Source organism: Diadema setosum, chromosome 20 (assembly GCF_964275005.1).
Source record: "Diadema setosum chromosome 20, eeDiaSeto1, whole genome shotgun sequence".
Taxonomy (NCBI): domain Eukaryota; kingdom Metazoa; phylum Echinodermata; class Echinoidea; order Diadematoida; family Diadematidae; genus Diadema; species Diadema setosum.
In genome coordinates, this window is record NC_092704.1 from 33,425,020 (window position 1) to 33,450,905 (window position 25,886).

The following is a 25,886-nucleotide window of genomic DNA, read 5'->3' on the forward strand; positions in this document are numbered from 1 at the left end:
GAAAGCAGACAATCCGGATAAACACAATTCAAAGGATAGCTTTATAAGTCCAACGTGCAGCCAAGCATTCCGTAAATTAGCTCGACACTTGAATACTTTGAACACGCTAAGTCGGGGTGAATCCGTAGTACATGCACCATGTCGTGAAAATGTGAAATGTCTATACTAGACTTTTGTTAGAAGAAGACTCCATTATTCTTTCGTCACTGTGCAAAAAATTCCACCATCCCTACATCTTTGAATTTCTATCAAACTGTACTCACACATTTACGGTAGCACTACTTGTTTTCAATAAGAAAACTAGTAGAAAACAAACAAACAGGGGAGTTCAATAATGTATAGGCACACATAAACACACACACACACACACACACACACATATATATATATATATATATATATATATATATATATATATATTCGTGAATTCCTATAATATAAAACTTGAGTACTAACAAGGATGTGGAATCAAAAACCTACCATCACTCTGAATGTGTCTTTTCAAACTAAGCATGAAGGTACAGTACAAATACATTATGTAGATGATGACTGGCGGGGGAGGAACACACCAAATGTTCCACCCGATGAGTTTGAAATGCTATTGATGGAGGTTATAAGTCCCGAGACGAAGTCGAGGGAATTATGGCCTCCCGAAATAACATTTCAAACCCTGAGGGTGCAACGTTTGGTACATGATCCCCACAACAAAAGTCATCATCTGTCATATAATATGGGTTAATAGCCAAATCACCACGACACCCGCACTCGATCGCTCGCACAGAGCCATATTCACTGTGCGCGGGTCCTTCAAATCACATTTTAGTGCGCATTTCAAAAATCGCTTATCTGCTTTTTCACATTGTATGGAATAGGCAACTTAATCCTATCGATTGAACAATATGATAGTTCAATCATTTGGAATCGTTTATCATTTGATTCGACACAAACAGATTTTGCTGAATATAGCCACGCCGAATGACTTTTTTTTTTTTTCTAACCAACAGACCAACGCGCAAAAGTCGTTTCAATTTTCAAACAAGGAGAAGTAGAAATTACGCGGTGTGTAATATATGTCCCCGCCGGAAGTAGCATTTAGTAGCAAAATGTACAATATAGGTAAAAAGATCAAGGTCAAAGGTCAAAGAAGTCAAAGGTCAAAATTCTATGTAGAAGTTTTGAAGCCCTTACCTAGTGCCATCTCATAAAGCAAACGGAATCGAAATCGGGTTAGAAATGGCGAAGGAGTAGCATTTTGTAGCCAATGTACAATATAGGTCAAAAATCAAGGTCAAAGGTCAAAGAAGTCAAAGGTCAAAATTCTGTGTAGAAGTTTTGAAGCCCTAACCTAGTGCCATCACATAATGATGGATATAGGTGGTCAACATAGGAAGACGTGTTTTTGAGGAGCTCCCAAGTGACACTCGGTACATGCGGATTCAGTTTTGCCTGTTGTGAGTTTTTTACATCAAATGACGACGTTTTTGACTGAGAATCTAGTTATCTGATTGACATCTGCATTAAGTGCTTCTACTTCGCGTATCGTATGGTTATTTCACTCATTTTCGCTGTTTTGGGAGGATATTTTGCTTGAGACTTTTCAAACAAAACTTACCTGGGCCGGTATTCCATAAACTAGATAAGCATGCTTAAGTCAGAAAATCTAAGCAATTTTGCTTATTTTCTGGCTAAGATAAAATTCTTAGCTTAAGTTCGTATTCCATAAAAATTGGCTAAGAATTTGTCTTAGCATTTTGCTAAGAATTTTACTAAGAATTTTGTCTTAGCTAAGACAGATTTCGGCTTGCTGGGTAAGCATATTTTCTTAAAAATGTGCCGTCGGTATTCCAAAACGACATTTGTCTAAGAAATTTACCCTAAATCTAAGACAGCTATTGAGCTGTCTTAACTTGGGTTCCAGTAAGAAAAAATTATGGGTGTAGCATAACAATGTAACAATGTAACAATGGCGGCTTTAGCTCATGATTTTTCATCTTTTTGCTAAATAAAGAAGTTCATCAGTAATCAGTAATGTACATGAAATGAGCTCAGGGGGGCATTTCATGAAGGAACTTGTCGGATAAAATATCTGACAAGTCAATTATATCCGACAAGTTTTGAGAAATTCTTTAGTCTGATTGGCTGATTTCTCTGAACTTGTCGGATATAATTGACTTGTCAGATATTTTATCCGACAAGTTCCTTCATGAAATGCCCCCAGGTTTGACGAAACGTCTTGTGTGCGTCTCGTGGGAACTGGGCCACGGGGGAATCGGGGAGGGGGGGGGGATGTGTTGCGCGTATATGCGTGCCCTCGACCTCCTTCTCAGCGCGCATTAGCGGCGGAGTGGAGCGCGCAGCTAGAGGAACACACATAGCCGCCCGGATATAAAGTCTACGTTTATGCCGCAACCCACTACATCACGTAGACGTACGTATGCCCTAGCTTGCTTATACACGTGCGGCTATCACAGTTTGTGTATCGAGTCAGGCGAGTACTGTCACAAAGCGTCCTCTCCGGCTCTACCGGATCGGTGAGTACGGACTAATTATCTGGGCCTAGTAACTACGTTAGGGTGTAAACATAAGTAGGCCTACTCGCTTTGATTTTGATTCTCGTGATTTCATGACGTTTCTTTTTTCACTCGGTGTCGTACTTGAAATGTGGTGTGATGTGATTGCGGTGTGAGTCTCACTTGTAAGGCCGTAACTTTGGCCGAAAAGATCCAAAACAACACGTAACTGTTAGGTCTAGGTTGCCTACTACTAAATAAGTAGGCCGTTTACTGACATTCTAGACACTGTGAGACCTAGAGTAATATGAAGACGTTGCTCCTATAAAAAAAAAAAAAAAAGCCTCTGAAAAAGTGTGCATTAGGCCTAGGTATCTTTTTCCATGGGTGGCTAGGGTAGTTGCGATTGTTGCTTAAACACGTAAAATACATAGACTTTCACCGCGGGGCAGCTGTTCGCGAACAGTGATGACATGAATATCTTGCTTATGTCAAATGACGTCATCAGAATTTAAGATTTTTGCTTAGCCAAATCGCCCGACTTAAGAAAAATGCCTTACAGTTTATGGAATACCGTTAGGGCGATTTTCTTAGCTAAGCAAAAATCTAAGACAAATTGCTTAAACTTAAGCAATTTGTCTTAGAACTTTATGGAATACCGGCCCTGGTGCGTATGCCACGCATCCTTCCTGCGTACTCTTCCATCACTACCTCATCGCGCATAGCAACCATCCCTTTATTTCGCGCTTAGTGTTAGGAGCTTTTGTGACATCATCAAAAGATGCCTCCGAAGAAGAAATCTGCTGAGGAAGTGGATCTCAGCGCGTTGAGGGATGAAGTAGCAAATCTCTCACGTATTCTTAACGGCAAATTTTCTCAACTGGAGAAAGTGGTCTCGGAGGTGAAGGAGGGCCAGCAGGGCATTTTGAATTCTATCACTTTTCTCGATGCCAAATTCGAGGAGATGAAAAAGATCGCCGAGCGACTGGAGGGAGAAAATCACGAGCTCAAACAAAAAAAAATCAGCAGCTGGAGAGAAGAGTGGACGATCTGACACACCAAATTAAAGACCTCGACCAGTACCACCGTCGGGTCAACCTTGAAATCGCCGGCGTGCCAGAAGAAAAGGGTGAAAACCCTGAAAAGATCGTCTTAAAGATTGCTCAAAAGATCACTGAAGATGTGAGCGCTGGCGACATCGACATTGCTCATCGAATAGGAAAAGAGGATGATCAGCGGGGGCCACGGCCGATAATCGTGAGATTCACCAACCGACGCTCGCGAAACATGATCTACGACGGCCGAAGAAAGCTACAGCACTTCACCACGAAAGATCTCGGGCTCCGCAGCAACTCTAAGGGCAACGGAAGGATCTATGTCAACGAAAACCTTGTTGCGTCCACCAGGGAGCTGTTGAAGGAAACAGACAGAGCAAGGAGGCTGGCCGGATACAAATACCTGTGGACCCACAACGGGCGAATCTACGTGAAGAAAAACGACGGAGGCGCCATCAGTGTCATCAACAGGAAAGAGGACTTGTCAAAGCTACAGTAAATATACGTATTACCTTTGTTTGTTGTCTACCACTATGATCCTTCCTCTAAATGCTGGATAACAATATTTTCCTTTTAATCTCTTAACAGATGATGACTTTGTTACTTTATTTCAAAAAGACCAAAATGTACCTGCTAGAAACACCAAGTTTGATAGGACTGCAACTAGAATTTTAGCCGACAATCTAGATGAACTTAACATTGAGTTTAACAGCCACGATGAAGCGTGTCAACTTGCTCAATCGCCATACTTTACAGAAGCTACCCTTAGAGAATATTTACGAACGCTAGAACGAGCTGAATTATTTTGTTTCCATTTGAATATAAGAAGTGCTAATCGAAACTTTGATAAGCTTCGCTTATTTCTTGATAATATTGATTTGCCCATGTTGCCTATCATAGGCCTCTCTGAAACGTGGTCTGCTGAAACTCCAGCGTCAGGTCCAATTAATGTTCTTACTGGTTATGATATTGTCATTAACAACAGATCAAATAGACCAGGTGGTGGAGTAGCTATATATGTTCCCCGAATATATGATTACGCTATAAAGGAAGAACTGAAATATATGAATGATGTAATAGAATCATTATTTATTGAAATTTCTGTCTGTAAGGGCAAAAACATTCTGCTTGGAGTTATATACAGACCTCCTCAATCTAATTATGATGATTTTATGAATATTATGAACGATATTTGTCGAAACGGTGCATTCCACAACAAGGATTGCATCATCATGGGTGATTTCAATATAAATCTTTTGTCAAGCAGTAATGCTGCCTGTGATAACTTCCTTGATAACATTTTACAAGCCTCATTACTGCCTCTTATTTCTAAACCAACAAGAATTACTGGTCATTCTGCTACTCTTATTGATAACATTTTTGCGAACCTAAAACCTTTTCCAAAATCTGGCATAGTGGTGAGCGATATATCAGACCATTTTATGATATTTTGTCACCTTGATATTGGACCAAGGAGTCATAGTACAATTCGAAGGCATGTATTTCGTCGTAAATTCACCCCTGAAAATATCGCTCTCGTTCAAGAAAAACTTCAATCTGTGGACTGGTCAATTGTGTATGACGCAAATGAAAATATTGACCAAGCATATGATAACTTTCTTTATCTTTTGAATAATTGCCTAGATGCATGCATTCCGTTAAGGAAATGTCGTACACAGGATTACAAACGAATCCCCAAGCAACCATGGGTTTCCAAAACAACTCTTACGCTCAATAAATCGCAAGAGTACTTTATATGTTAATTTTATCAAAAACCGTGACGAAACCTCTCGAATGAAATATATTTCGTACAAAAATATTCTTACCAATACACTCAGATTAGCTAAAAAACAATATTTTGCAGACCAATTGAGTCAATTCAAATGTGATATCAAGCACACTTGGAAAGTAATAAATACAGTTTTGAATAGAGGGAAGGCTGTAAATCCCATTTCTAAAGTTCAAGTTGATAATACTATCATTGAAGACAAGTCTGAAATTGCCGAGATTTTTAACTCATGCTTTTCAAAGATAGGTTCAAACTTAGCCCAAACTATTACTCCAAGTGATAAATCATTTTACGAATTTCTTTCCTCACCAAACGACCACTCAATTTTTTTCAAGCCAATTGACAGGCAAGAATTAATCAAAATTGTACTTCAGCTCAAAGCAAACAAAGCCCCTGGCTATGATGACATTGGCAATGTCCTTATCAAGGACATTATACATTGTATAGCAGATCCTTTATTGTTTTTATATAACCTTTCACTACAATCTGGTCAAGTACCATCTAAAATGAAACTCGCAAAGGTGACTCCAATATTTAAGAAAGGAGACAAATTATGTATCAGCAACTATCGCCCAATATCTTTGTTAACTTCGTTATCAAAAATCTTAGAGAAAATTGTTCATTCAAGGACGACTACCTTCTTTGAATCTCACAACATCATATCTGACTCCCAATTTGGCTTTAGAGAAAAACATAACACAACTCATGCCATTCTAAGTTTAATAAATACCATATCAGCTTCAATCGAAAAATCCTGTCATACTATCGGTTTGTTCTTAGATTTTTCTAAAGCATTCGATACTATAAATCACGACATTCTGTTATACAAACTTGCGCACTATGGTATTAGAGGTAAGGCTCTGGAATGGTTCAAAAGTTATCTTTCTGGAAGAAAGCAATTTGTTACCATGATGGATGTAATTCTTCTACGGTACCAATCACGTGTGGAGTTCCCCAAGGAAGCCTTCTTGGTCCACTGCTATTCTCTATTTATGTAAATGACATTCGATGTTCTTCGAGTGTTCTCTCTTTTATCCTTTTTGCTGATGATTCAAACGTATTCTATACTCACAGTGATCCTAATAAGTTAGTGGAAGTTTTAAATGTAGAACTTGCACATGTAACAAATGGATAAAAGCAAATAAATTATCTTTAAATAAACAACAAACCAATTACATGTTATTCAGTAACTCTGTTAAACAACTTCCTGACCAAGTGATATTTGATAATTCTGTTATTAAAGAAGTCAAGACTACAAAATTTCTCGGTATTACAATTGACAATAAGCTAACTTGGAATTGTCATATTGATAATATTTGTAAGATAGTTTCAAGAAATATTGGCATCATTAATCATGTTAAACGGATTCTCCCCAAGTCAGTGCTTCTTATGTAATATTCAACTCTTATTCTTCCTCACCTTAATTATGGCGTAATGGCATGGGGAAATGCAATACAAACTAAAATGGACAGGGTGCTCCTCTTGCAGAAAAGAGCGATGCGTTTGATATGCAATACCGCTTATAGATCACACACTGATGTTTTGTTTAAAGAAAACCGTATTCTTAAGATTACTGACTTATATCGTCTTCAGCTGGGTTGTTTTATGTACAATGTAGAAATTAACGCTACTCCTGCTGTATTTAAGGAAATGTTTCGAAAAAATAATGTTTGACATAATTACTCAACAAGGTATGCGAATGATTATCATCTTCCTAAAAATAGAACCAGTTTTGCTAACAGAAATTTTATGTTTACTGGTCCTAAGCTTTGGAATTCCTTTGATCGTTCACTAAAACAAGCTCAGAGCTTGAATAGCTTGAAGTATAAGCTCAAAAATGTGTTTCTTGATAAGTATTAATAAACAGTTTCATGGTAATTAAACGTATGTATATTTAAATCAATGTTTTCTAGAAGTACTTCATTAAGTATACTCGGAAGGTTATCTTCTGTTTCGTTCATTATTCTAATGGTACACTGTATATAATGTACACTGTAAACACTTTATACATAAACTTGTGCTTTGTAACATATACATGACTTGTTTGTATATCCATAGTACGGTTCATGTGCCCTTGTAAATAGTGTATATAATCTTATGGTGTTTTTGTTATATTTCACTCAGCCTTATCTTTGATATCATTTTGTCTATAATCTGTAGGGGGACTACATTTAACAAGCAGTGCTTCTAAGTAGTCCCCTCCACATTTGTGTATGGTGTTATTCTATCTCAGAATATCACTATATTTTGTATATACATGTAACATACTCTGTATAGTTTTTATATAATGTCCACTATGTGTTATACCCTGTATATTCTATCATATAATGTCCACCATGTGGAATATGAATAAATTTCATTTCATTTCATTTCATTTCATTTCAAAGCAAACGGAATCGAAATCGGGTTAGAAATGGCGAAGGAGTAGCATTTGGTAGCAAAATGTACAATACAGGTCAAAAATCAAGGTCAGAGGTCAAAGAAGTCAAAGGTCAAAATTCTGTGTAGAAGTTTTGAAGCCCTCACCTAGTGCCATCATATAGAGCAAACGGAAGCAAAATCGGGTTAGAAATGGCGAAGGAGTAGCATTTTGAAGCAATACGTACAATATAGGTCAAAGGTCAAGGTCAAAGGTCACAACTGAAATTCTGTATAGAAGTTTCAAAGCTCCCATGTAGTGCTATCATATAAAGCAAACAGAATCAAAATCGGGTTAGAAATGGCGAAGGAGTAGCATTTTGAAGCAAAATGTACAATATAGGTCAAAGGTCAAGGTCAAAGGTCACAACAGAAATTCTGTGTAAAAGTTTTGAAGCTCCCATGTAGTGCTATCATATAAAGCAAACAGAATCAAATCGGGTCAGAAATGGCGAAGGAGTAGCATTTTGAAGCAAAATGTACAATATAGGTCAAAGGTCAAGGTCAAAGGTCACAACTGAAATTCTGTGTAGAAGTTTTGAAACTCCCATGTAGTGCTATCATATAAAGCAAACAGAATCAAAATCGGGTTAGAAATGGCGAAGGAGTAGCATTTTGAACATTTTGATCACACACGGACGCACGGACAGACACACGGACGCACGGACGGACAGACACACGGACACACACACGTACGGAGCCCGTTTCATAGTCCCCTGCTCGAACTCGTTCGGCGGGGACAAAAAGATGACATCTCTCTTTTTTCTAACTGTTATCCTAATTTTATTTTGCCTATTCTTTCTAAAGCAACATAACGACTTTTCTTTGCCATTCATTCAGATTGTTTTAATTCTAATTTATGTACTGAGCCACATTCAAGGACCATATCCTACAGGACAATCTAAGGAGGAAAAAAAAGTCATCTATATAATCCTCAATAATTCCTAAACGGTTATGGCTCTAAATTCTTTCATTCACACCAGTCCCGATATTTGGAACTCTCTTCCTTCATGTCCTTGCGATATTCCAAATGTGCCTTTGTTTCTTTCTTTTTTTCATGAACACAAAAATCATACAAACAATGGTGTTCTCCAGACATCGATGATCCTTTAACAAGTTCCTGCATGTTTGCTTTACATAAGCTTCTCTTTCTTTTTTTTTTTTAGTAAATATAACAGTACTTGTGAATACGTAACCATAACTGTGACCGACCATGGCCTGGCATATAAAGCAATCAATCTGTATATGGCTCAAAAAGGAGAGAAAAACATGCCACGGTAGGCTGTACTGCAATCCAGATGATACTTTTTGTGAACAAATAGGCAAACTCTTTCTGAAAGCAGTAAAACCTCTCCTTTCTTCATAATATGCTTTCTTCTATCCTGCATATCTCGGTACGCAAGTCGCTCTTTTTCTTATTTTTCTTGTTATGTATTATGTATTATGCACAAGGGTTGCAAGCAAACCAAGCCACTCCTAAGCTGCAGCCCTTCCGTGTTGTTGTTGTTTTTATTACATCGTGTATACATTTCGTTATACATTGTAAACAACATATATAATAATGTAGATTCACAACAGTAGTTCAATATGAAAACTCCGTGAGAGACGTAGTTTTGACGAATTTTCGCCCATAGGGCTTTGTCAAGTCAATGACAGATTTTATTTTGAAGCAGATATAAATCAAAATAAAAGATGCGTCGTCAGTGGTAACGACGACCACTGACGACTATATATACTGTAAACAATGTGTTTATGCAAAGTGATAATGCACAAACCAATGAATCAAATCACTTTTAAAAGGGTTTCTAATCTATCGTCAACAAAACTCCATTATTGTTGGAACATGTACAGACGTGAACTAAGAAAACTCTTAGAAAAAAATCCATCAGTTGTAAAATGAGTGAATTATTTATTTCATTAAAATTGATTCAATCGTTTAACATTGTCTGCAGCATTTGATAAGCATCAACATGAAATCTTTACGAAAATTCTTTAAATTGCATTACTTGTCTTATAGCTCTGTTTACGGAGAAGAAAATGCATAGATTAATATTCATGCTTGCACAAAATGTGGGGACAGTTCATAAACATAACACTTTTCATAAAGGGAAATACTGAGTGCAAATATGACATCGATGCTGACATGTCAAAAATTTCGTTGCACTCTTGCAATTTAAAACTAATTTTGTATATAAACCCTCACGCTGTAAGAGCCATAACCAAACTATTTATCAGGTCATTGGCTATATGTTTGAGGTCATATTTACATAACTATCTTCAGTGTACACATCAATAAACACAATCAACCATTTATCAACAAAAGGAGGTTGAACAATGCACTTGCAGATCATTCATGAGTCAAGTTTGTCCTATCGGGGATAGTAATCTTTTCTATACTGTCAAAGTTTAGCGGCTTAACCCTAATAATCCGGGGGGGTGGCTTTATGCCCCCCCCCCCCGGCCAATTTTTGTCGTTGCTTCCTGACGCCTAGATATACGTTGAAAAAAAAACCAAAGGAATACATAAGAAAATTTGAACGTTGTTGCTGTTGTTTTAAAGAAAGAAAGAAGAGAGAAAAAGGACGGCCGATTCGAATAATTTGCCCCAGACAGCACTTAACATAAAACAAGCATTATAAATCTGAGAGAGATAAATAAACAAGAACATTAAATACATTCCAAGTCTCCACGAGGGAGCTCATATCGTCTCCAAGAGGGAGCTCATATTGTCTCCACAAAGGAGCTCATTAAGTCTCCATGAGGGAGCTCATTTGATATTGATGAATACCTCATATTCTTCAAACAAACTCAAATAACTACCAAAAAAAAAAACAACGCTCGCGTGTACCGCCCACTAAATCATCCACGTGCACACACTCAAACACACACATACCAATACCATGGTTCAACCAAAAGTAATATACAGTATTTAAATAAAGCACACACACAATGATATGATTTACAGAATAGATAAGATTACTAAAGCTGTATCATTATTTCGAGAGAAAGAAGAAGAAACTAGAAATGTTGCTATGGCGACTGGTATGCCTCCGCCATAATGAATGGTTCCCTGAATAGGTCTATAGCACAATGTCTCGACAATGTGTGATGACAGTTTCACATAACAGGCAAAATAATGAAATGACCGGTTTGTCACAAATGCATTGGGTGTTCACTTTCCTTTAACTAGGTTTATTTGGATGAATGGCAATACTGTCTAAGAGTATTTGGGGATTTGAGGATTTGTACCTAACTTTTGACCCTTTTATAAGTTTAAAGACGAAGTGAAAATTAATCTAGCACTTTCACTTGACCTTTGATCTTTTGGCAGGAAACTTCCAAAAGAATCTGTATTGGATAATACATGCATACACTAAGTTTCAAGAAAAAAAAATTCCAGCAGGCATTGCATATATTAAGAGAGAACTAATGACATTTTGATGAGCTGACCTTGACCTTTGACCCATGACCTTTGACCCATGACCCCTAAATTCCCTACATGATCGTTGCCAGTCAGTACATGCATATATACTAAATTCCATGAAGATACCTTGAAATATTTGTGAGATATGGAGAAAAAAGTGAAATTTTTACATTTTCACTAGACCTTTGACCTTTGACCCTTGACATTTGACCTTTGACCCTTGACCTTTGACCTCATGACCCCAAGTTCTCTCTGGGGAATCTTTATTTGGTAGTTCATGTATACACCAAGTTTCAAGAAAATACCTCCAGGCATTGCACGGATATAGGGGAAATAGTGAAATTTTGAGCATTTGACCTTGACCTTTTGACATTTGACCTTGAGCATGTGTGCCAAAAGTTGATAGGCACAATTTCGCCCACTCATACATATATGCCAAGTTTCATTAGGATACCTCTAACAGTTTTTTTGATACGCTGTCCACAAAATTGATTACGGACGGAAGGACGGACGGACGGACAACCCGAAAACATAATGCCGCCGGCGACACTTCGTGGCGGAGGCATAAAAAAAAAGAAATATAGTGTTTATAAAATTTGAACGCAACAAAATACATCAGAAATAAAAATCACTATTTTGTTGAGGAATAGATAAGAAACTTTCAAAGGAATTTTATACCAAAAAAAAAACTATCTATAAACCTTTATTCAGGGAGAAAAAAGATAAAGCTATGAGTTCCTACACTGTAAATTAGCATGAATTCATAGGCTACATATAAAATAAAGGAAAGAGACTTTCGTAAATCAATTCTAAACAGCTTTGTAGATTATTTCATAATCCCCCTCACCCCCGGTAATAACAAGACTAAAATACCCTGGGACTATTAGGGTTAAAAGAAAACAAATTAAGAATATACATCATCTTTTTTTTTCTGTATCACATTGTTTGTTCTGTTTTATTCGGGCAGGTGCTGCTTTTATTGTGCAATGAGACATTTTTGTTTGTTGTTGATACTTCTGCACAGTACTCCTGATTGACCTTGATAAATTATTGAAATCCTTCTTTTTTCTTTTTCTGTAAAATTGTTCCTCATCTCCATTTTTTCAATCACTTTTTAAAGGGTAAAAACCGTTCAATATTACCAAGTTATTAATCACTTTAAGGCTTAACCTTTCAAACTGTGTAGAAAAGTGGACTTTCGTTTTAGCCTACATTTTGTGGGTCTTAGCCGAAATTGTGTGGGTTTTGACCTGGGCGGTCACAAACAACCAACGATAACTCACAAATGCAACTGGGTGTGACAACCAACGATAACTCACAAATGCAACTGGGTGTGACAAGGCCATCAATACCATGCAATCTTTAATGCCATCAGTTTCTAGGTGCCATATTCTTTTGGGCCTAGACAATGACTTTGACATAACATTTAATGACACATCATGATGGATGTTGAGCCAACATGTTGAGTAGTTGTGTTGCCGCCACATTTGCGGCAGGCTGTGCGTCCCTGGTGAGGCTGATAGAATCCTAGTGGACACGGAAAACACGGCTGGAAACCATTGTTGGATGTATGACCAGTTGGACATGGCTCTAAGATGGGAATAAAAACAAAATCGTATACGGCGTATATATATAAATATATATATATATATATATAAAGAGTTTGTTTGCAAAAACCGATAAGTCCATATTTGAAGATTTTTAAGTATGGTCTCTGTCATAAAGTACAAAACAATACCTTTTGAATAATAGTTATAGTGGTCACTACATAATAAAGATACATTTTTGAAGTCATGGTAAAAAAAAAATCAAAAATTTTACTATTATTCCCTTTATTTTTTCTTGACCTTTGATCGCAAATATCTCCATTTGGCAAATATGGACTTACCGGTTTTTGCGAACAAACTCGTCATATATATAAATATATATATATATATATATATATATATATATGATCGAGACAAAAGCAATAACGGACATGCACTCACGAGTTTATGTCATGTAGCATAAGCATTACAAATGTTACAAACATACACCCATGGAATTTTATTTTTTTTAAACCCTGTAAAATACGCAAATACTTCATTTCAGTCCAGCAAAGCAGAATCGAGTGAAATAAAAAAAAAAAAAACAAGAAACAAAAATCCGGGGTCTAGCGCACAGTAGATCATTGCCCTCCACCTCCACGAAACTTCGCCTGAGGTAAATTATTTTGAAACTCTTGAAATTAGGCTCCCTGAGCAATACCTTCCCAATGTTTGGTATATTTGGATCCCTCCATACAGTTTTCCATATAGTTATCCTATCGTAAAATGAGGCAAACATTATGATGATAAACAGCAGAATGAGCTGACCTTGACAGCTATGGATGGACACTGAGCTGTGAGTAGGCGTGGTCAAGCCGGCCGGACAAGGCATGCAAGTGGTCTCGCCAGACCTTGGTTGATAAGTACCACGTTCACATCGGACACACGGCTCTAATCCGGTGGCTGAATACGAGCCCTGCTGACACAAGGCTAAACAGACAGGGTGAGATATCCGACAGGTTGAGTAGGTGTGAGTAAAACTACAAATCGAACCCAAGAAGAGTATGTCCAGCAGCAGTGCAATGATCAATCTGTCGCTTTTCAAGATGTCACCATAACTGACGGTCTCCAGTGTTCATGTTTACGTCAAATGTTTGAATCTTGTCAGGCATGTTTATCATTTACTTTATTTTGAATGCATCTAAAAAGGGGCTTATCTCAGTGTTTCCGATTTTCTTTTATTTTCTCAATCTTCACACAACTTTTTTTCTTTAAACTCAATTCTCGGAGCAGGCTTTCTGTCCAACTTTCGATAATAGGTGCACACGTTCATGCAGATCAGCTCTACATATCGTGGAATTCGGTTGAGAGGAATAGGATAGTGTCTCTGTCACAAAATGAGATTCTTTATTTGTGAAAGGTATTATACTTTCAGGACTTACCCAAACACTCGGAAAAAGACCTCGCCCCCTCTTCTGTGGTCCCTCGTCCGTCACCACAAAGCTTACACTCAGTCTGGGCCTGCTGATTCTGGTAGGTATCTCTCCCACACGGTAAGCACTCTCCCTGGCGAGGATTGACCCGGTAGTAATGGCCTGCTGGGCAAGCGACTCAAAATTGATGTAGAAAAAAAAAAAGATATCATCAGAGTCAGTGAGCAATGGCAAGCGGAGATTTGTCTTCGGGAGCATTCCCTTTAGAGGTTGGAGAAGGGTTATCATACACTTCTCTAAACCTACAAACTCATCAAACTGCATCCACATGAACAATTCTTGACCTTAGCTTTACCACGTTTGTGAAAACCAGATGCTGTAGAACCAAATCTATGACTATAAGGAAGGACAAAGACTCTGAGGATCTGATGGAAGAAAGTTAAACAGTAATGCAAGTACGCATACTTTAAAGAAATACCAAGGTTTTTTTGTGTTTATTTTTTTTTTTTGACTCAGGGTTTTATTTTTGTCAGTTATGTATCTCCCATCTCCGTATATCACTTCCGTGGAGAATGCAATTCCTACAAACTTTAGCATTTTTTAGGTTTCTTTTGTCTTTCTCTGCTCTTTTACATCTACAATATCAGCATATAAATATATGACCGCACATCACAAAACCAACAAAAAGTAGCACACACTGATTTTGTGTGAGGATTGGAAATAGGTGAAATGGGTAAAGATAGCCAATCTTGAGGTTTTTTATTATTATTCTGAATCTTCTTCTACATTATGTTAAAGATTGGGATTAAAAAAAAAACGAATGGGAAATTGTGTCTTTAGCCATTTTTCTCGAACACTCTTTGTATAGAATACTGTGATTATGTGTGTCTCATAGAGTACCCTTGTCATTTGCTTAAAAACATTGTACACACGCTTCACGCTCAACTCTAATAACTTTTGAAAGGATGATGCTATTGCTTTCAAAGTTAGAATTAATTATGAACAGAATGTGTTAATTGAGCATGCTTAACTTCAGTTTAATTAGTTGTTTATCCCTTCATTGTTGTTAACGTGGTTTACATCCTGTTTTGCCCTATTCATCGCACAGCTAGCATGGCTTGGTAGAGATTAAGCACATGAGCAGATGAGTAGACCCTGTAGGCCCTACTTCAGGGCCTCATTTCTCAGATCACACCTTTCCGGAGTGTGTGTTTTCTTTTCGATATCTAGAAAGATTATGAGAGTCCATTTAAATTGAGTTATACATCATTGTTTATTGATATAATAAAGAATGCTGAACAACAACTAAATGATTACAGTCTGCTCTTTCAGAATCTGCTCTTACCTAAAAATCAATATCTGGCGACTTTTTTTTTTGTGAGGCAGGGCCACATAATAAACGCTAAAGTACGATTATTACAGTACTTTGTTGGCCTTTTATGACACTTTCGCTCTTTTGTACATGTTGCTTGCTTCGTGTTACCACAAATTTCCTTTATCTTTGAAAAATATGAAAATGGATTAAACGACCACTTAGCTAACACTTCATTTCTCTTCACCATCTCGCTTGTTCCCACTTCTGCAAAAAAAAAAAAAATGCATATGATTTCAGAATATGAAATGGACATCATCCATGCAATGCATTTATTAGATTATACACCTGTATGCTATGTTTAAAGCCTTACAGTCGTGGCGAGTGGTTTGTGCGGCACGGAGACGAACGCAACACGCTGCCTCCCCCATTCTGTATCAAATATCGTGACACCGAATGAGAATAGCGCTGGCTCAGTGGGTCAGCGAACACATGCTGGAGTCTAAATCATCTGACCCAAAATGGCTGTCCGAGCCACGAGAGTTTCCGATCAGTGCCGAATGGACGCACACTCACAGTGCGCGTGCGCATGAAGAGAGGCCGAAAAGAGCCACGCGTCTTCTGGCCTCTCTCCTCCAATCAACGCATCTCGCGGCCACAATGTTTGTGTATGATGCGTACACACACACACACAAACACACGTGTCAGTGGCAGCTCTGTCCCACACGTTAAGGATAGCACTGCAGTCTGACATTGCGCAATTGCATGCACAAATTTCGTTCGTTCGGAAGAGTTACACAATAACGTACCATTAGGAGTGACGATCGTCCGACTTTAAAATGAAATGAAATGAAATGAAATGAAATGAAATGAAATGAAATGAAATGAAATGAAATAGGGCTTACCACACATTTCTGATTTGTCATCAGCAACAAAGCCAACTTCGCAGTCTGTGGATGCAGATCCGAGATGGAGGGAAGGGGTAGGACGAGAGTTGGTCTCATCATCACCAGTAAAGACGACACCCTTGATTCGGTGATAGATATCATGTGCCAATCTCTCCATTTTTTTATGATAGTGATGAGAGGAATCTTCTTCTTCTGTCAGTAGGGTATCACTGGATGAATCTTTCAGGACCTATATTGGGAAATCAATGTGTATTTCAGAACGACTTTTACAAAGTGCAATCAGAAACTGCAAGTGCTACCAAATATAACTGAGGTTACTGTCCTTGCTCTGGCTCTGCTGCTATACAAACACACATAAATGTTCCCTTATGCCTGTATAAGTATTCAGCTAAAAAAACAGTGTGATTTAAATTGGTTGAATTTGCACCTCATGACATCAATTGATACTGTTTAAGTGCATAATATGAAGCATTTCTACATAAAGAGTATTTTGTTGCTTACCAGTGTTATGGTAGTGGTTAAGGTGGGCTTGTTTTTATCCTGATACAACACCGTCCCGCCCGCTAGTTCAGGGGCATCTCGTCTCCTTCGACTGTCCCCTTGCCCACACTCCACCTCCACATTCTCTGCTGTGCACTTCTGATTCCCGGTACAGATCTCTTGGAAAGGACTTGAATTTATGATGTCAATGAACTGGTCCTTAATAGCGGAAAGAGCATTGCTCTCACCGGGCTGACAGGAATCTGCGTAGTACATGATCTGAAGCGGCAGGATGAACTTCCTTGCGTTTCGCTTGGCTGTGGAAGGACAAAAACGGAACAGAAAAAAAAAAATGTTATTCTACAGCCTATTCTACTCTACTTGAATTTCACGTGTCTACGTTGTAGGAAATGCCTCTTCACGTCTCGACTTTCACTTCTTCAAATGTGGACATTGATCATAGTAATCTACACGTGAGAGAGAAGACAATTAGTGCCCAAACGATCACAGATATATCAGCTTCATACTGGCATTTACACAACTTCACAAATCGTGCACAGATGACATCTCTCTCAAAGCAATTACACACTTTATTTTCGTCACAACGCTTAGAATGATAGATCACAAGTTACTGCATCTGCCGTTTTCGGAACAAAAAAAAAATCCCTTTCAATTAACCAAATAATAGCTCGTTTGAAATGACAAGATTCTGCAAGCCTGCCATGCATACTGACGCGTTTAACCACATGATAAAGTGCATTATACATAATTTGATACTGAATCATGTTCAAAATGTATCCTAACATCATTTCATTCATTTCAGACTCTGACTGTTATCATACTATCAGAAATTAATCCAACGATTTGATTCGTGCTGCAAAGTAGTATACAGACGGTACACACAGAGTGCCCCCATCAAAATGGTGTTACTTTTTTTTAAGACAAGATTGTAAGAAAAATGATTTAGTACATTTAATTACAGCTACTGTACTAGCTTCATTATCGCAGAAGGAATACTAGAATAAGAATAAATCATCTCTAAAATGAAGGAATTTCCCAAGATGAAGGGAGGGGAGATTGCGTCTACTTATCACAAAGTTGTGATATTCATTCTACACATGCAATTGTGAGACACATGAAAATGTAAAAAATTATAATATCCCATTCGTCATTCTCATGGTGATAAAAATATTTTAATGTGCACTTGTAAAAAAAATGAACAAATAAAGAAATAAGTGTGTCTATTTTTCAGCGTGAGTGTGCATGTGCATGAGTTGATTGTGCATCATTACGTTTTGTTCCTTACCTGAGCAATCCGGTACGTAACTCGAAGGAGACCAACGGCCAGAATTTCCACAAATGTACAAGGAGTTTCGCTGGAATTTTCTAGATCTAGCAACATCATGCTCTTCTTGGCACATAATACTGCAATATTTCCCATAGGCAAATGCATCGCAGGCCAGAGAGCCGTGGGTTGGTGCCCGCAGTGGCGGACAAGGTATAGCTGAAGACAATAGATAGAAAACAACACACAGCTCATAGGAAGCGAGAAAGGTTAAGCCATTACATACTGAAAGCTGGTGCGCCCACTATAGTCCATGGTCTCATCCTATCGGAAATAGTAGATTTTATATTCCACATACTAAGAATCTTGCTATAGGATTGGTCAAGAGCTGATCACGTGAAAAAGCGTAGTTTTGCCCATCACATCACCTAAGAATAACTAGGTCACTTGATAGTACACAGTGCAACGCACTTTCCCTTCAGTGTCGCGCAGTGCGCGCAGCAAATTCATTGTTTTGTCATCTATAAAGACAGCTGTTTGTTTTGCTGATCTCTGGCAGTCCATACAGTCTTAACGCGAGATGAGTACGCGCGAAATAAAAGTGCGTTGCACTGTGGACTATCATTTAACTAGGTCACTTGATAGTACACAGTGCAACGCACTTTCACTTCAGTGCCGAGCGGTGCGCGTAGCAAATTCATTGTTTTGTCATCTACGCGCACACGTAGCCTAAGCCCTAAGGATACCTAAAAGACAACTAAAACGGTTTCAGATGTGGAATAAAATGGGAATTTCTAGGACCCTTGATGTGGAATATAAAGCAAATAATCAACTTTTAGTTTCAGGCAATGAGAAAACTATCACTTCCTCGGCGATCTGAATGTGTACGCTATCTTTCCTCAGCTGCGCTTCGGAAAGATAGCTACATCCAGATCTCCTCGGAAGTGATAGTTTGTCCCATCACCTTCACCAACGTTGATTATTTGCTTACTAACTGTAAGACTATGTATGAGAATCAGTTCCTTACTACCAGCAACCAGATATTGATCTTCCTTTCATCATGCATTACCTAATACTACAATGACAAAGCATTAACATGTTGACCATTAGATATTTGAAACAAAAGTTTACACTATCTAAAGACAATAACTATAAAACTATTGTCTGTTATTATATTCCACATACTAAGAATCTTGCTAAAGGATTAGTCAAGCGCTGATCACGTGATAAAGCGTAGTTTTGCCCATCACATCACCTGAGAGAAAAGTTCGTTACACTCTATGATGATAGCCATTTTGTTTCGCTGATCTCTTAGTCCACACAGTCCTAACTCGTGATATAACTTACGATTTTGAGTACGCGCGAAATAGAAGTGCGTTGCACTGTGGTCTATCATTTGACCTGGGTCAAGTGATAGACCACAGTGCAACGCACTTGTATTTCGGTGCCACGCGCGGGGCGCGGAGCAAATTCGTTGTTTTGTCATCTACGCGCATACGTCTAAAGTAAACTACGTAGCCTAAGCCCTGAGAATACCTAAAGACAGCCAAAACGGTTTCAGGTGTGGAATAAAATGGGAATATCTAGGACCCTAGATGTGGAATATAAAGCCAATAATCAACTTTTGGTTTCAGGCAGTGAGACAAACTATCACTTCCTCGGCGATCTGAATGTGTACGCTATCTTTCCTCAGCTGCGCTTCGGAAAGATAGGTACATCCAGCTCGCCTTGGAAGTGATAGTTTGTCCCATCACCTTCACCAACGTTGATTATTTTGCTTACCACCATCATTACGTTCACTTCTGTGGGGAACAGCAAAATCAACATCATGGGATGATAAACAAAACTTGAACCATGCATGATTCCCGCAAGTCTACTTTTGATTTCCATCTAATGTCACTGGCTGTGTGTTTGTTTGTGTGTTTGTTTGTGTGTATGTGTGTGTGTGTGCGTGTGTGTGTGTGTGCGTGTGTATGCGTATGTGTGTGTGATATAGATACAAGACACAAACGAACAAACACAAAGCCAGTGACATTAGACACCAGGAAACTCACTGAGAACGAAAACAATGCTGCAATTCAATTATACAACACCTAAAACACCTAAATAGTCCTTGTCATTTGATTGGTTGCTTGCTATTTATAATTCGTCCCATTATACTATTACGTCATCATTCATGTATCTTGGATCCATAAGAATTATGATTTGCTCCATTGCGCGCACGCCGAGAGCCTGTCACAATACGCATGTAAAACATTTGCGTTTGCAGTGTGTATGCGACAGTGCGATAGCCTAAAGCGCTTAGTGCTCAGTTAGCACTCTCCCGATTTCAGATCCCGCAACTTCTGTCTTGTTCTTAATTCATGAACATCAAATGAAAAGGATTTATTTTAGGTGTTATATGAAACAAAAAAAAATAAATGTTTTTTTTTTTCGTGCAATTTACAGAAAATTGCATTCGGTTAAATGTTTAATCCATTCAACAAGGCGCAGCCGAGTTGAATCGATCACGTCATCTTTCACCTCATTAAATATTCTGTCCATTGCACTCATAAAAATTCGTTATTTGTATACGACATCAAATTCATCAATGTATGATGGAACAGGTACGTAAATCGATCGTTGAATCACATTGTGTGTAAAAAAGTGGAATAAATGTTAAAGTAACACCCAATAGCTTAAGGTAGAAAACTGGGATTGCATCTCCTGAAATTGGGAAGTGTAAAAGTTAATTACTTTCATACACTCCTAATCACCTCTCTCTCTCTTTCTATTTACCCCTCTTTCTCTCCTGTTGGAAAATGTGACAGTTAGACGGAAGAAAAAAGAATTGATTGTTGAAATAAAACAAACAAGCGAAAATCAGTTGATCCCTGCATATACTTTTAATTTGATAACGTACAGTCTATAAGACAGGAGCGCGAGCGGGATTGTGTTCGGCGGTGTGTTTTCGATTGTGTGGTGTGAATGTGAGGTAGGTACTTAAATTTGTGTACATTGTGAATGTGGGCGGGAAAGGGTATTGGGGGAGGGGTTTAACGGGAAAAGACACTTTGAAAATTGTCCTCATGGCATGATGTATGCAGAATTTCTTACAACTGAGTGATGTTTTTCTTATAAACCTTAAAGTGAATGTTTTTGTTTCTAATCTGCAATAATGATATATTGAATGAGAGCATTAAGAAAATAGTGAAAAAGTAAAAAATGGGTGTTGTGCATTGACTCACGTTTCACGGAAAAGTTCCGCGAGCATTCTGCATAGAGGCCGCTCTTTGGGTCGATGACCCGACACACGAGCTGGTAGTCTCCCCAGTGGAGTTTAGCAGGATTAGGCATGTTACAGTCCATGGTGAGATCCACACCTGGGATCGCTAGATAGGAGGGACTCTCCCAGGGAATACTGCTGATTTGAGATGCCGTAATGGAGTCGTTGATGGGTGGACACTCTTCGATTACTGGCTGCACCTCATCTGATACGATATATGACGTGGCATGAAAGGACACAGATTTGATCATCTGCACTTCAAAAATGTATCGATTATGGACACAGTATCAGAGAAGATGGTAGTCTCTTCTAATATAAAAGTGCAAGAAATAGACTATACGAAACATTTAGTGGAAGTGTGAATAAATCCGGCCTTTCCATTCACAAGTTATTCTTTTTTCAAGAGACCATGTGCCGCCTTTTTGGAAGAAACTCTGTATACAAATACACTAGAACAATTTTGTGACGTCACAATAGTAAAACATAAGATACAATTAAGAATTTGAAGATATTCTTCTGAGACATCAGCAAAGCCCTTAAGCTATCAAACTCCTCTACAATGCATGGTTAAAAATAATCAGTCATAACATACCCCAGTAATAGGCCTATGTCGAGAGAATCCGCAATTCCCTCGAACAATATAAACATTGAAAGAAGATTCGTAAACTTGAGGAAAATCTGTCACGGGGCATGGATTTAAACAAATGAGTATATGAATATAAGAACGACCCACGTCCAATTTTTGGCAAAAGTCAGTTTGACATGGGAAATTGTAGCTTATGCATGGACTCATCTTGTGTACAATGATAAATCCTAATTACCCCCGGAAGTGCCTGAAATAAATGAGTTAAATCTTATATGAATGTAAGAATGAAGGACTTGGGTCATTCTTACATTCATATTATAGCGCCCATTCTCGTCCTTCTCTCATCTCTATAGCAGAATATCATGTATATGAATCAAAGAACGACCCAAGTCTATCACACAAAAATATGGCATCTCCACAATCAATGTTAATGTAAATTGTCATTATTATATGTTCTAATTTGAATATACAATGTTGCCATCCCATCACAGTTAAATAGAATATTATTGGACAAACAATAAAGATATGAAGTTTTTTTTTAGTTTACTCGAAATGGTCTTGGGTCGTTCTTATATTCATATACTCAAATCTATAAACATCATGGCTTTCAAAGAGATTCTATCATTTTCTCCTACAGTTCATCTGTTTGTACATCAATGTCTAAAAAAAAAAAAACGAATAAACATGTATTTTGGGGATGGGGAACAGAAAAAATAAATCAGAAATTAGTATTATTATGTATACACAAATATTGCTATTTATCATAAATTTGCAATCACTGTATCGATTGCTTACATATGAAATCACAATACCCATGAAATTATTGTTAAAAATTATGCAACCACTGAAATAGAGTTATGTAGTAAAACATCTAAAGTGAATATCAGTTACAGATGGAATATGGGGAAACAAGTATATGTGCGACTGATCTTGAAAGCTCCTTTTGTAAACACAATGGTGCACTGGCTCATGCAATAATTTCCAAAGAGAGATGAGCTGATTTCTATTAATAATGTAGACATATGACTGTTCGATGTATGGATCCTGCTTTTTGCCTCTTTGGGTGCAGCACATGGGAGCCTGTAAAGCATTTAATCCCCCCCCCCCCCCATGGTTATGCTAATTTGTATTATAAACATACTGCATATTATGTAAACATGCATTTACTCAAATTCAAAATTGTTTCAATGAGTAATCAGGAAAAACTAAAGTTTTGGTTTCAACCACATGTAATAGGATGATAAGACACAAATTGTCTTTCAGGACCGGCGGAACCGGGGAGGCCCCCCACTTTTTCGCACCATACAAAGGAATACATATGGTGTCATTACTTTTGGCCTCCACATTTTTACCCCGGAAATGCGTAAGGGGCACTAAAAAGAAATAGAAAGAAACCTTCCATTGTTAGCGCGGTAAGGCTTCTCTTGCGCTGAAGACCTTTTTTTTTTTTTTTTTTTGATTGCTTGTCGGTTGAAGAAACCCGGAAGTGGAATGCGCAAAATGAGCTGAAGACCTTCGTTTTTTAGATCATGAAACCCGGAAATTCCCCTTGTGAAAACGTTCCGCCGGCGATGTCGTTGCATTTCAGACTTACTACTGACAAAGACGTGGAAAAGACAGGAGGCACTGTTGTTAGATGAGTCTGTGAACGTGTATCGGCACACGGTGTCCGACACAAAGGTGTAGGGGGTCCTCAAATCTGCTGGTTCCGTCGTCACCTGAAGATTTGTCCCGTCAATTGCATCCTCCGCATGGGGGAGGTCAAAGGTCACTTCTACCCCACTATACTCTTTCCGGACAGCCATGATGGGTGCCGATGGACAAGAGAGGTTTGTAGGTGGGGTGCGATCTGGTATGTGTGAAATTGACAGTTTGAAAGTTTGAAAGGTGAATCTGATTTTACGGATAGGGAATACAAAAATCCACGATATTCAATATTGCACTTGGATGAATTCAAACGTTTTTGTTCATATTTCTTTTGGCACCTCTGTTCGATTTAGGCAAACGGTGTCCCTCGAATATTACATCCACGTAAAACTTGCTCGCAGAGAACAGAATGCGAGTTTGTTTTTTGGTTTATTTTCTACTGACTTATTAGCGCCAGCAACGGATCTCAAAAGCGTCAACACTGCTAAATAATCAACATTCCAGATAACTACAATGAATACTGGTTCCAGATTCTATCATCTTTATCTTAATCAAAACAGCTGCCATTTCTGAGTGTATCTTTACGTTACCTGAAAGTTGAGGTTAAAAATGAATGGAGTCATGAAAATCCGATATTCATTAAATACATGTTCGTAACGCTGTTTTAGATGGATTCTGATTTGTTACTGCTTTACCAATGCCCTTGAAAAAAAATCTAATACGAATATATCATACATATTTACACAATATTGAATGCTAAAAACTATGACCTGCTGACTATGAAAATTCTAAAAGATAAAGAAATAAACATTACGAAAGCATGTGGGAAGATGGTCAAATAAGAATCTCACCAGCACAAAGCAGTGACTCCACGTCCAGTGGACGACTCCACTCCTCAGTGGTAAGACAGGTCAACGGCTGACCGTCGCCTTCTAAGACCAAACCTGGGTCACAGTGCAGTACACAAACGGTTCCTAAGGGAACCTTGCTAGCTTGTGCACAGTCAGCAGGCGTTACCAGAATGCTTTGGGTCAATGGGAGTTGGGAGCATCCCATAACTACCAGCGAAGAAAAAAAACATTTCAGGACGAAAATTTTAAAGGAAACACATGTAAATAAAACATTAATATAAGCGCACATTCGCAAACGAACCAAAACTCCACAAAACAAGAAGAACTTGGAAGAATCAGGAAGAACTGAATTGGTATCCTTTCCTTTTAGTTTTGCACACACATACGCACACAAAAACATTAAAGACGTTTAAATACATGTAACTGAAATATTTGCAAATATGTCGGAGAGTTTGCTTAAATGCTGATCTGAACGTCAGAATGTAATCTTGACCCTTATCACAAGGTACTCAACCTTATTACAAACAAAATCTGCATAATAACCGTCTAATAACTTGCAAAAGAAATGTTATAAATACACACGTTTACACGGGTGAGAGTTCATAAAGTAGGCCTAGTCAGCCTTTTTTTTTTCTCTCAAGGCCCTCTCGCGGTAAGATGGCTATAACGGGCGAGCGAAGCGAGCCCAGCCGACCGCAACAACGCCCGGGCCTTTTGAGATCTGCTCCAGCATTATTATTCATGACACATGAACCCTACTATAAAAATAGTCAAATAATGGGTTCAGGTCGACCAATGGAATGGCCAGCTGCCAACATCCTCGGTGTTGGTGTTGTCCCTGCTGTTCGCACGCATCACTGACTACCAGTGGAGGTCCGTGACATGCATTCGCCTTATCAAATCGGGCTTGGACAGACAGACACACTGATTGGTCAATTTTTGCTGCCCAATGATAAACACTTGGGTCCGTTCATATTTACAGATGATTTTACAAAGGCTTTCCAGTTTTATGATTTGACTATCTCGTTGATTTTGTGGCAAATGCCTTCAAATACTCTGCATCAAAGGGAATTTCTAAACCAAAGACCTATATAATTGAATGATTATATTTTTTTGGCGCGAATTTTTTTCATTAGGAAAAATCAGAGCAGCAGATTAGAAAAATTCTGGCCACAATTGAAGGAGTGCGTTAAGCTTTTTGTCTTACATTTGTGTCTGACATTGACTCAGCAGATTTCCGCAGAGAACTGCCTAGTTTGTAAGATCTGTATCATGCCACTTTATGCACTATTTTGCTTGTATTCGTTTATTTTTCCTATGCAAAGTAATATCTCCAACTCAATAGGGCCTACTATTGTCATTCTCATTTAGTATAGTTGTCTTTCCGGCCGCTTGGT

The 25,886-nt window shown here is 38.2% G+C and overlaps 1 protein-coding gene across 1 annotated transcript in view; it reads right to left on the reverse strand.

Moving 5' to 3' along the window:
• LOC140243623 (sushi, von Willebrand factor type A, EGF and pentraxin domain-containing protein 1-like) overlaps positions 1 to 24,694 on the reverse strand; it is a 447,365-nt gene extending 422,671 nt beyond the window's left edge. Inside the window, exons 1-2 of the mRNA XM_072323287.1 lie at positions 24,490 to 24,694; positions 23,586 to 23,840 (exon numbers count right to left, since the gene is read on the reverse strand). Of these exons, the coding sequence (XP_072179388.1) occupies positions 23,586 to 23,840; positions 24,490 to 24,694 (460 nt within the window). The remainder of the gene's footprint in view (positions 1 to 23,585; positions 23,841 to 24,489) is intronic.
• Between the last annotated feature and the right edge of the window lie 1,192 nt (positions 24,695 to 25,886).